The sequence below is a fragment of the Oreochromis aureus genome, linkage group 22, assembly GCF_013358895.1.
Source record: "Oreochromis aureus strain Israel breed Guangdong linkage group 22, ZZ_aureus, whole genome shotgun sequence".
Taxonomy (NCBI): Eukaryota; Metazoa; Chordata; class Actinopteri; order Cichliformes; family Cichlidae; genus Oreochromis; species Oreochromis aureus.
The window spans coordinates 40,183,113-40,197,557 of NC_052962.1; the positions used below are offsets into that span (position 1 = coordinate 40,183,113).

Sequence of the window (14,445 nt, forward strand, 5' to 3'; positions counted from 1 at the left end):
AACTACTACTGCTGCACCAACAACAACCACAACAGCAGCCCCAACAACCACAACAGCTGCCCCAACAACAACCACAACAACTGCCCCAACAACAACTACAGCGGCCCCAACATCAACCACAACAACTACAACAGCTGCCCCAACAACAACCACAACAGCTTCCCCAACAACAACCACAACAACTGCCCCAACAACAACAACCACAACTGCCCCAACAACAACCACAACAACTGCCCCAACAACAACAACCACAACTGCTGCACCAACAACTACAACTGCAACCCTAACAACAACCACAACAACTGCAGTCCCAACAACAACTACTACTGCTGCACCAACAACAACCACAACAGCAGCCCCAACAACAACTACAACAACTGCCCCCAAAACAACAACTACAGCTGCCCCAACAACGACCACAACAACTGCCCCAACAACCACAACAGCTGCCCCAACAACCACAACAGCTGTCCCAACAACAACCACAACAGCTGCCCCAACAACAACTACAGCGGCCCCAACAACAACCACAACAACCACAACAGCTGCCCCAACAACAACCACAACAACTGCCCCAACAACAACAACCACAACAGCTGCCCCAACAACAACTACAGCGGCCCCAACAACAACCACAACAACCACAACAGCTGCCCCAACAACAACAACATCAACTGCAGCCCCAACAAAAACTACAGCTGCCCCAACAACGACCACAACAGCGGCCGCAACAACAACAACCACAACAGCTGCCCCAACAACCACAACAGCTGCCGCAACAACAACTACAGCTGCCCCAACAACGACCACAACAACTGCCCCAACAACCACAACAGCTGCCCCAACAACCACAACAGCTGCCCCAACAACCACAACAGCTGTCCCAACAACAACCACAACAGCTGCCCCAACAACAACTACAGCGGCCCCAACAACAACCACAACAACCACAACAGCTGCCCCAACAACAACCACAACAACTGCCCCAACAACAACAACCACAACAACTGCCCCAACAACAACAACCACAACAGCTGCCCCAACAACAACTACAGCGGCCCCAACAACAACCACAACAACCACAACAGCTGCCCCAACAACAACAACATCAACTGCAGCCCCAACAAAAACAACAGCTGCCCCAACAACGACCACAACAGCGGCCGCAACAACAACAACCACAACAGCTGCCCCAACAACCACAACAGCTGCCGCAACAACAACTACAGCTGCCCCAAGAACGACCACAACAACTGCCCCAACAACCACAACAGCTGCCCCAACAACCACAACAGCTGCCCCAACAACAACCACAACAGCTGCCCCAACAACAACTACAGCGGCCCCAACAACAACCACAACAACCACAACAGCTGCCCCAACAACAACCACAACAGCTTCCCCAACAACAACCACAACAACTGCCCCAACAACAACAACCACAACTGCCCCAACAACAACCACAACAACTGCCCCAACAACAACAACTACAACTGCTGCACCAACAACTACAACTGCAACCCCAACAACAACCACAACAACTGCAGTCCCAACAACAACTACTACTGCTGCACCAACAACAACCACAACAGCAGCCCCAACAACCACAACAGCTGCCCCAACAACAACCACAACAACTGCCCCAACAACAACTACAGCGGCCCCAACATCAACCACAACAACTACAACAGCTGCCCCAACAACAACCACAACAGCTTCCCCAACAACAACCACAACAACTGCCCCAACAACAACAACCACAACTGCCCCAACAACAACCACAACAACTGCCCCAACAACAACAACCACAACTGCTGCACCAACAACTACAACTGCAACCCTAACAACAACCACAACAACTGCAGTCCCAACAACAACTACTACTGCTGCACCAACAACAACCACAACAGCAGCCCCAACAACAACTACAACAACTGCCCCCAAAACAACAACTACAGCTGCCCCAACAACGACCACAACAACTGCCCCAACAACCACAACAGCTGCCCCAACAACCACAACAGCTGTCCCAACAACAACCACAACAGCTGCCCCAACAACAACTACAGCGGCCCCAACAACAACCACAACAACCACAACAGCTGCCCCAACAACAACCACAACAACTGCCCCAACAACAACAACCACAACAGCTGCCCCAACAACAACTACAGCGGCCCCAACAACAACCACCACAACAACCACAACAGCTGCCCCAACAACAACAACATCAACTGCAGCCCCAACAAAACTACAGCTGCCCCAACAACGACCACAACAGCGGCCGCAACAACAACAACCACAACAGCTGCCCCAACAACCACAACAGCTGCCGCAACAACAACTACAGCTGCCCCTACAACGACCACAACAACTGCCCCAACAACCACAACAGCTGCCCCAACAACCACAACAGCTGCCCCAACAACCACAACAGCTGTCCCAACAACAACCACAACAGCTGCCCCAACAACAACTACAGCGGCCCCAACAACAACCACAACAACCACAACAGCTGCCCCAACAACAACCACAACAACTGCCCCAACAACAACAACCACAACAACTGCCCCAACAACAACAACCACAACAGCTGCCCCAACAACAACTACAGCGGCCCCAACAACAACCACAACAACCACAACAGCTGCCCCAACAACAACAACATCAACTGCAGCCCCAACAAACAACAACAGCTGCCCCAACAACGACCACAACAGCGGCCGCAAACAACAACAACCACAACAGCTGCCCCAACAACCACAACAGCTGCCGCAACAACAACTACAGATGCCCCAAGAACGACCACAACAACTGCCCCAACAACCACAACAGCTGCCCCAACAACCACAACAGCTGCCCCAACAACAACCACAACAGCTGCCCCAACAACAACTACAGCGGCCCCAACAACAACCACAACAACCACAACAGCTGCCCCAACAACAACCACAACAACAACAACCACAACAACTGCCCCAACAACAACAACCACAACAGCTGCCCCAACAACAACTACAGCGGCCCCAACAACAACCACAACAACCACAACAGCTGCCCCAACAACAACTACAGCTGCCCCAACAACGAACACAACAGCGGCCGCAACCACAACAACCACAACAGCTGCCCCAACAACCACAACAGCTGCCGCAACAACAACAACAGCTGCCCCAACAACGACCACAACAACTGCCCCAACAACCACAACAGCTGCCCCAACAACCACAACAGCTGCCCCAACAACAACCACAACAGCTGCCCCAACAAAAACTACAGCGGCCCCAACAACAACCACAACAACCACAACAGCTGCCGCAACAACAACCACAACAACTGCCCCAACAACAACAACCACAACAACTGCCCCAACAACAACAACCACAACAGCTGCCCCAACAACAACTACAGCGGCCCCAACAACAACCACAACAACCACAACAGCTGCCCCAACAACAACAACATCAACTGCAGCCCCAACAACAACTACAGCTGCCCCAACAACGACCACAACAGCGGCCCCAACAACAACAACCACAACAGCTGCCCCAACAACCACAACAGCTGCCGCAACAACAACAACAGCTGCCCCAACAACAACAACCACAACAGCTGCCCCAACAACTACCACAACAACCACAACAGCTGCCCCAACAACAACCACAACAACTGCCCCAACAACAACAACCACAACTGCTGCACCAACAACTACAACTGCCCCCACAACAACAACTACAGCTGCCCCAACAACAACCACAACAGCAGCCCCAACAACAACTACAACAACTGCCCCCACAACAACAACTACAGCTGCCCCAACAACGACCACAACAACTGCCCCAACAACCACAACAGCTGCCCCAACAACCACAACAGCTGCCCCAACAACAACCACAACAGCTGCCCCAACAACAACTACAGCGGCCCCAACAACAACCACAACAACCACAACAGCTGCCCCAACAACAACCACAACAACTGCCCCAACAACAACGACCACAACAACTGCCCCAACAACAACAACCACAACAGCTGCCCCAACAACAACTACAGCGGCCCCAACAACAACCACAACAACCACAACAGCTGCCCCAACAACAACCACAACAACTGCCCCAACAACAACAACCACAACTGCTGCACCAACAACTACAACTGCAACCCCAACAACAACCACAACAGCTTCCCCAACAACAACCACAACAACTGCCCCAACAACAAAAACCATAACTGCCCCAACAACAACCACAACAACTGCCCCAACAACAACAACCACAACTGCTGCACCAACAACTACAACTGCAACCCCAACAACAACCACAACAACTGCAGTCCCAACAACAACTACTACTGCTGCACCAACAACAACCACAACAGCAGCCCCAACAACAACTACAACAACTGCCCCCACAACAACAACTACAGCTGCCCCAACAACGACCACAACAACTGCCCCAACAACCACAACAGCTGCCCCAACAACAACCACAACAGCTGCCCCAACAACAACTACAGCGGCCCCAACAACAACCACAACAACCACAACAGCTGCCCCAACAACAACAACCACAACAACTGCCCCAACAACAACAACCACAACTGCTGCACCAACAACTACAACTGCAACCCCAACAACAACCACAACAACTGCAGTCCCAACAACAACTACTGCTGCTGCACCAACAACAACCACAACAGCAGCCCCAACAACAACTACAACAACTGCCCCCACAACAACAACTACAGCTGCCCCAACAACGACCACAACAGCTGCCCCAACAACCACAACAGCTGCCCCAACAACCACAACAGCTGCCCCAACAACAACCACAAGAGCTGCCCAAACAACAACTACAGCGGCCCCAACAACAACCAAAACAACCGAAACAACTGCCCCAACAACAACTACAACAAATGCCCCCACAACAACAACTACAGCTGCCCCAACAACAACAACAGCTACAGCTGCCCCAACAACAACCGCAACAACTGCTGCCACAACAACAACCACAACTGCTGCCCCAACAACAACAACCACAACTGCTGCCCCAACAACAACTACAGCGGCCCCAACAACAACCACAACAACCACAACAGCTGTCCCAACTACAACCACAACAACTGCCCCAACAACAACAACCACAACTGCTGCACCAACAACAACCACAACAACTGCCCCAACAACAACAACCACAACTGCTGCACCAACAACTACAACTGCAACCCCAACAACAACCCCAACAACTGCAGTCCCAACAACAACTTCTACTGCTGCACCAACAACAACCACAACAGCAGCCCCAACAACAACTACAACAACTGCCCCCACAACAACAACTACAGCTGCCCCAACAACGACGACAACAACTGCCCCAACAACCACAACAGCTGCCCCAACAACCACAACAGCTGCCCCAACAACTACAACTGCAACCCCAACAACAACCACAACAACCACAACAGCTGCCCCAACAACAACCACAACAACTGCCCCAACAACAACAACCACAACTGCTGCACCAACAACTACAACTGCAACCCCAACAACAACCACAACAACAGCTGCCCCAACAACAACCACAACAACTGCCCCAACAACAACTACAGCGGCCCCAACAACAATCACAACAACTACAACAGCTGCCCCAACAACAACCACAACAGCTTCCCCAACAACAACCACAACAACTGCCCCAACAACAACAACCACAACTGCTGCACCAACAACTACAACTGCAACCCCAACAACAACCACAACAACTGCAGTCCCAACAACAACTACTACTGCTACACCAACAACAACCACAACAGCAGCCCCAACAACCACAACAGCTGCCCCAACAACCACAACAGCTGCCCCAACAACGACCACAACAACTGCCCCAACAACAACTTCAGCGGCCCCAACAACAACCACAACAACTACAACAGCTGCCCCAACAACAACCACAACAGCTTCCCCAACAACAACAACCACAACTGCCCCAACAACAACCACAACAACTGCCCCAACAACAACAACCACAACTGCTGCACCAACAACTACAACTGCAACCCCAACAACAACCACAACAACTGCTGCACCAACAACAACCACAACAGCAGCCCCAACAACAACTACAACAACTGCCCCCACAACAACAACTACAGCTGCCCCAACAACGACCACAACAACTGCCCCAACAACCACAACAGCTGCCCCAACAACCACAACAGCTGCCCCAACAACAACCACAACAGCTGCCCCAACAACAACTACAGCGGCCCCAACAACAACCACAACAACCACAACAGCTGCCCCAACAACAACCACAACAACCACAACAGCTGCCCCAACTACAACCACAACAACTGCCCCAACAACAACAACCACAACTGCTGCCCCAACAACAACCACAACAACTGCCCCAACAACAACAACCACAACTGCTGCACCAATAACTACAACTGCAACCCCAACAACAACCACAACAACTGCAGTCCCAACAACAACTACTACTGCTGCACCAACAACAACCACAACAGCAGCCCCAACAACAACTACAACAACTGCCCCCACAACAACAACTATAGCTGCCCCAACAACGACCACAACAGCTGCCCCAACAACCACAACAGCTGCCCCAACAACCACAACAACTGCCCCAACAACAACCACAACAGCTGCCCCAACAACAACTACAGCGGCTCCAACAACAACCAAAACAACCGCAACAGCTGCCCCAACAACAACTACAACAAATGCCCCCACAACAACAACTACAGCTGCCCCAACAACAACAACAGCTACAGCTGCCCCAACAACAACCGCAACAACTGCTGCCCCAACAACAACCACAACTGCTGCCCCAACAACAACCACAACTGCTGCCCCAACAACAACTACAGCGGCCCCAACAACAACCACAACAACCACAACAGCTGCCCCAACTACAACCACAACAACTGCCCCAACAACAACAACCACAACTGCTGCCCCAACAACAACCACAACAACTGCCCCAACAACAACAACCACAACTGCTGCACCAACAACTACAACTGCAACCCCAACAACAACCACAACAACTGCAGTCCCAACAACAACTACTACTGCTGCACCAACAACAACCACAACAGCAGCCCCAACAACAACTACAACAACTGCCCCCACAGCAACAACTACAGCTGCCCCAACAACGACCACAACAGCTGCCCCAACAACCACAACAGCTGCCCCAAGAACCACAACAGCTGCCCCAACAACAACCACAACAACTGCCCCAACAACAACTACAGCGGCCCCAACAACAACCAAAACAACCGCAACAGCTGCCCCAACAACAACTACAACAAATGCCCCCACAACAACAACTACAGCTGCCCCAACAACAACAACAGCTACAGCTGCCCCAACAAGAACCGCAACAACTGCTGCCCCAACAACAACCACAACTGCTGCCCCAACAACAACAACCACAACTGCTGCCCCAACAACAACTACAGCGGCCCCAACAACAACCACAACAACCACAACAGCTGCCCCAACTACAACCACAACAACTGCCCCAACAACAACAACCACAACTGCTGCCCCAACTACAACCACAACAACTGCCCCAACAACAACAACCACAACTGCTGCACCAACAACTACAACTGCAACCCCAACAACAACCACAACAACTGCAGTCCCAACAACAACTACTACTGCTGCACCAACAACAACCACAACAGCAGCCCCAACAACAACTACAACAACTGCCCCCACAACAACAACTACAGCTGCCCCAACAACGACCACAACAACTGCCCCAACAACCACAACAGCTGCCCCAACAACCACAACAGCTGCCCCAACAACAACCACAACAGCTGCCCCAACAACAACTACAGCGGCCCCAACAACAACCACAACAACCACAACAGCTGCCCCAACAACAACATCAACTGCAGCCCCAACAACAACTACAGCTGCCCCAACAACGACCACAACAGCTGCCCCAACAACAACCACAACAACTGCCCCAACAACAACAACCACAACAACTGCCCCAACAACAACAACCACAACAGCTGCCCCAACAACAACTACAGCAGCCCCAACAACAACCACAACAACCACAACAGCTGCCCCAACAACAACAACATCAACTGCAGCCCCAACAACAACTACAGCTGCCCCAACAACGACCACAACAACTGCCCCAACAACAACAACCACAACTGCTGCCCCAACAACAACCACAACAACTGCCCCAACAACAACAACCACAACTGCTGCACCAACAACTACAACTGCAACCCCAACAACAACCACAACAACTGCAGTCCCAACAACAACTACTACTGCTGCACCAACAACAACCACTACAGCAGCCCCAACAACCACAACAGCTGCCCCAACAACCACAACAGCTGCCCCAACAACAACCAGAACAACTGCCCCAACAACAACTACAGCGGCCCCAACAACAACCACAACAACCACAACAGCTGCCCCAACAACAACCACAACAGCTTCCCCAACAACAACCACAACAACTGCCCCAACAACAACAACCACAACTGCCCCAACAACAACCACAACAACTGCCCCAACAACAACAACCACAACTGCTGCACCAACAACTACAACAGCTGGCCCAACAACAACCACAAGAACTGCAGTCCCAACAACAACTACTACTGCTGCACCAACAACAACAACAGCAGCCCCAACAACAACTACAACAACTGCCCCCACAACAACAACTACAGCTGCCCCAACAACGACCACAACAACTGCCCCAACAACCACAATAGCTGCCCCAACAACCACAACAGCTGCCCCAACAACAACCACAACAGCTGCCTCAACAACAACTACAGCGGCCCCAACAACAACCACAACAACCACAACAGCTGCCCCAACAACAACCACAACAACAACAACAGCTGCCCCAATTACAACCACAACAACTGCCCCAACAACAACAACCACAACAACTGCCCCAACAACAACCACAACAACTGCCCCAACAACAACAACCACAACTGCTGCACCAATAACTACAACTGCAACCCCAACAACAACCACAACAACTGCAGTCCCAACAACAACTACTACTGCTGCACCAACAACAACCACAACAGCAGCCCCAACAACAACTACAACAACTGCCCCCACAACAACAACTACAGCTGCCCCAACAACGACCACAACAGCTGCCCCAACAACCACAACAGCTGCCCCAACAACCACAACAGCTGCCCCAACAACAACTACAGCGGCCCCAACAACAACCAAAACAACCGCAACAGCTGCCCCAACAACAACTACAACAAATGCCCCACAACAACAACTACAGCTGCAACAACAACAACAACAGCTACAGCTGCCCCAACAACAACAACAACAACTGCTGCCCCAACAACAACCACAACTGCTGCCCCAACAACAACAACCACAACTGCTGCCAACAACAACAACCACAGCTGCCCCAACAACAACCACAACAACACCACAACAGCTGCCCCAACTACAACCACAACAACTGCCCCAACAACAACAACCACAACTGCTGCCCCAACAACAACCACAACAACTGCCCCAACAACAACAACCACAACTGCTGCACCAACAACTACAACTGCAACCCCAACAACAACCACAACAACTGCAGTCCCAACAACCACTACAACTGCTGCACCAACAACAACAACCACAACAGCAGCCCCAACAACAACAACAACAACTGCCCCACAACAACAAACAGCTGCCCCAACAACAACCACAACAACTGCCCCAACAACCACAACAGCTGCCCCAACAACCACTACAGCGGCCCCAACAACAACCACAACAACCACAACAACTGCCCCAACAACAACAACCACAACAACTGCCCCAACAACAACAACCACAACAGCTGCCCCAACAACAACTACAGCAGCCCCAACAACAACCACAACAACACAACAGCTGCCCCAACAACAACAATCAACTGCAGCCCCAACAACAACTACAGCTGCCCCAACAACAACAACAACAACAACAGCAACAACAACAACAACAGCTGCCCCAACAACCACAACAGCTGCAGCAACAACAACCACAGCTGCCCCAACAACAACAACCACAACAGCTGCCCCAACAACTACAACTGCAACCCCAACAACAACCAACAACTGCCAACCAACAGCTGCCCCAACAACACCACAACAGCCCCAACAACAACAACCACAACAGCTGCCCCAACAACCACAACAGCTGCAGCAACAACAACTACAGCTGCCCCAACAACGACCACAACAGCTGCCCCAACAACAACTACAGCGGCCCCAACAACAACCACAACAACCACAACAGGTGCCCCAACAACAACAACATCAACTGCAGCCCCAACAACAACTACAGCTGCCCCAACAACGACCACAACAGCTGCCCCAACAACAACAACCACAACAGCTGCCCTAACAACCACAACAGCAACAACAACAACAGCTGCCCCAACCACAACAACCACAACAGCTGCCCCAACAACAACCACAACAACTGCCCCAACAACAACAACCACAACTGCTGCACCAACAACAACCACAACAACAGCTGCCCCAACAATAACCACAACAACTGCCCCAACAACAACTACAGCGGCCCCAACAACAACCACAACAAGTAAAACAGCTGCCCCAACAACAACCACAACAGCTTCCCCAACAACAACCACAACAACTGCCCCAACAACAACAACCACAACTGCTGCACCAACAACTACAACTGCAACCCCAACAACAACCACAACAACTGCAGTCCCAACAACCACTACTACTGCTGCACCAACAACAACCACAACAGAAGCCCCAACAACCACAACAGCTGCCCCAACAACCACAACAGCTGCCCCAACAACAACCAGAACAACTGCCCCAACAACAACTACAGCGGCCCCAACAACAACCACAACAACTACTACTGCTGCACCAACAACAACCACAGCTGCCCCAACAACAACAACCACAACAGCTGCCCCAACAACTACAACTGCAACCCCAACAACAACCACAACAACCACAACAGCTGCCCCAACAACGACCACAACAGCGGCCCCAACAACAACAACCACAACAGCTGCCCCAACAACCACAACAGCTGCAGCAACAACAACCACAGCTGCCCCAACAACAACAACTACAACAGCTGCCCCAACAACTACAACTGCAACCCCAGCAACAACCACAACAACCACAACAGCTGCCCCAACAACAACCACAACAACTGCCCCAACAACAACAACCACAACTGCTGCACCAACAACTACAACTGCAACCCCAACAACAACCACAACAACAGCTGCCCCAACAACAACCACAACAACTGCCCCAACAACAACTACAGCGGCCCCAACAACAACCACAACAACTACAACAGCTGCCCCAACAACAACCACAACAGCAGCCCCAACAACAACTACAACAACTGCCCCCACAACAACAACTACAGCTGCCGCAACAACGACCACAACAACTGCCCCAACAACCACAACAGCTGCCCCAACAACCACAACAGCTGCCCCAACAACAACCACAACAGCTGCCCCAACAACAACTACAGCGGCCCCAACAACAACCACAACAACTGCCCCAACAACAACAACCACAACAGCTGCCCCAACAACAACCACAACAACTGCCCCAACAACAACTACAGCTGCCCCAACAACGACCACAACAGCGGCCGCAACAACAACAACCACAACAGCTGCCCCAACAACCACAACAGCTGCCGCAACAACAACTACAGCTGCCCCAACAACGACCACAACAACTGCCCCAACAACCACAACAGCTGCCCCAACAACCACAACAGCTGCCCCAACAACAACCACAACAGCTGCCCCAACAACAACAACTACAGCGGCCCCAACAACAACCACAACAACCACAACAGCTGCCCCAACAACAACCACAACAACTGCCCCAACAACAACAACCACAACAACTGCCCCAACAATAAAAACCACAACAGCTGCTCCAACAACAACTACAGCGGCCCCAACAACAACCACAACAACCACAACAGCTGCCCCAACAACAACAACATTAACTGCAGCCCCAACAACAACTACAGCTGCCCCAACAACGACCACAACAGCGGCCCCAACAACAACAACCACAACAGCTGCCGCAACAACAACAACAGCTGCCCCAACAACAACAACCACAACAGCTGCCCCAACAACAACCACAACTGCTGCCCCAACAACAACCACAACAACCACAACAGCTGCCCCAACAACAACCACAACAACTGCCCCAACAACAACAACCACAACTGCTGCACCAACAACTACAACTGCAACCCCAACAACAACCACAACAACAGCGGCCCCAACAACAACCACAACAACTGCCCCAACAACAACAACCACAACTGCCCCAACAACAACCACAACAATTGCCCCAACAACAACAACCACAACTGCCCCAACAACAACCACAACAACTGCCCCAACAACAACAACCACAACTGCTGCACCAACAACTACAACTGCAACCCCAACAACAACCACAACAACTGCAGTCCCAACAACAACTACTACTGCTGCACCAACAACAACCACAACAGCAGCCCCAACAACAACTACAACAACTACCCCCACAACAACAACTACAGCTGCCCCAACAACGACCACAACAACTGCCCCAACAACCACAACAGCTGCCCCAACAACCACAACAGCTGCCCCAACAACCACAAAAGCTGCCCCAACAACAACCACAACAGCTGCCCCAACAACAACTACAGCGGCCCCAACAACAACCACAACAACCACAACAGCTGCCCCAACAACAACAACATCAACCGCATCCCCAACAACAACTACAGCTGCCCCAACAACGACCACAACAGCGACCCCAACAACAACAACCACAACAGCTGCCCCAACAACCACAACAGCTGCCGCAACAACAACAACAGCTGCCCCAACAACAACAACCACAACAACTGCCCCAACAACAACCACAACAACTGCCCCAACAACAACAACCACAACTGCTGCACCAACAACTACAACTGCCCCCACAACAACTACAGCTGCCCCAACAACAACCACAACAGCAGCCCCAACAACAACTACAACAACTGCCCCCACAACAACAACTACAGCTGCCCCAACAACGACCACAACAACTGCCCCAACAACCACAACAGCTGCCCCAACAACCACAACAGCTGCCCCAACAACAACCACAACAGCTGCCCCAACAACAACTACAGCGGCCCCAACAACAACCACAACAACCACAACAGCTGCCCCAACAACAACCACAACAACTGCCCCAACAACAACAACCACAACAACTGCCCCAACAACAACAACCACAACAGCTGCCCCAACAACAACAACATCAACTGCAGCCCCAACAACAACTACAGCTGCCCCAACAACGACCACAACAGCGGCCGCAACAACAACAACCACAACAGCTGCCCCAACAACCACAACAGATGCCGCAACAACAACTACTGCTGCCCCAACAACGACCACAACAACTGCCCCATCAACCACAACAGCTGCCCCAACAACCACAACAGCTGCCCCAACAACAACCACAACAGCTGCCCCAACAACCACAACTGCTGCCGCAACAACCACAACAACTGCCCCAACAACAACAACCACAACAGCTGCCCCAACAACTACAACTGCAACCCCAACAACAACCACAACAGCTGCCCCAACAACAACCACAACAACTGCCCCAACAACAACAACCACAACAACTGCCCCAACAACAACAACCACAACAGCTGCCCCAACAACATCTATAGCGGCCCCAACAACAACCACAACAACCACAACAGCTGCCCCAACAACAACAACATCAACTGCAGCCCCAACAACAACTACAGCTGCCCCAACAACGACCACAACAGCGGCCGCAACAACAACAACCACAACAGCTGCCCCAACAACCACAACAGCTGCCGCAACAACAACTACAGCTGCCCCAACAACGACCACAACAACTGCCCCAACAACCACAACAGCTGCCCCAACAACCACAACAGCTGCCCCAACAACAACCACAACAGCTGCCCCAACAACAACTACAGCGGCCCCAACAACAACCACAACAACCACAACAGCTGCCCCAACAACAACCACAACAACTGCCCCAACAACAACAACCACAACAACTGCCCCAACAATAAAAACCACAACAGCTGCTCCAACAACAACTACAGCGGCCCCAACAACAACCACAACAACCACAACAGCTGCCCCAACAACAACAACATTAACTGCAGCCCCAACAACAACTACAGCTGCCCCAACAACGACCACAACAGCGGCCCCAACAACAACAACCACAACAGCTGCCGCAACAACAACAACAGCTGCCCCAACAACAACAACCACAACAGCTGCCCCAACAACAACTACAGCGGCCCCAACAACAACCACAACAACCACA

General features: G+C 51.7%; 3 protein-coding genes across 3 annotated transcripts; all 3 read left to right on the forward strand.

Annotated features, from left to right (window-relative positions):
- Positions 1-927: 927 nt before the first annotated feature.
- On the forward strand, positions 928-4,129 carry LOC120435613 (GATA zinc finger domain-containing protein 14-like; the record flags this gene model as incomplete). The annotated part of the gene is made up of 4 exons (XM_039605367.1): positions 928-1,107; positions 1,408-1,686; positions 3,035-3,642; positions 4,060-4,129. Coding segments are annotated over 4 exons (1,137 nt in total), but the record flags the coding sequence as incomplete, so codon positions are not given.
- Positions 4,130-7,633: 3,504 nt separating this feature from the next.
- On the forward strand, positions 7,634-8,584 carry LOC120435857 (GATA zinc finger domain-containing protein 14-like; the record flags this gene model as incomplete). Its single annotated transcript, XM_039606000.1, has 2 exons — positions 7,634-7,924; positions 7,988-8,584. Coding segments are annotated over 2 exons (888 nt in total), but the record flags the coding sequence as incomplete, so codon positions are not given.
- A 971-nt stretch (positions 8,585-9,555) lies between these two features.
- On the forward strand, positions 9,556-13,838 carry LOC120435614 (GATA zinc finger domain-containing protein 14-like; the record flags this gene model as incomplete). The annotated part of the gene is made up of 4 exons (XM_039605368.1): positions 9,556-10,055; positions 10,409-10,601; positions 11,823-12,538; positions 13,613-13,838. Coding segments are annotated over 4 exons (1,635 nt in total), but the record flags the coding sequence as incomplete, so codon positions are not given.
- Positions 13,839-14,445: the final 607 nt, after the last annotated feature.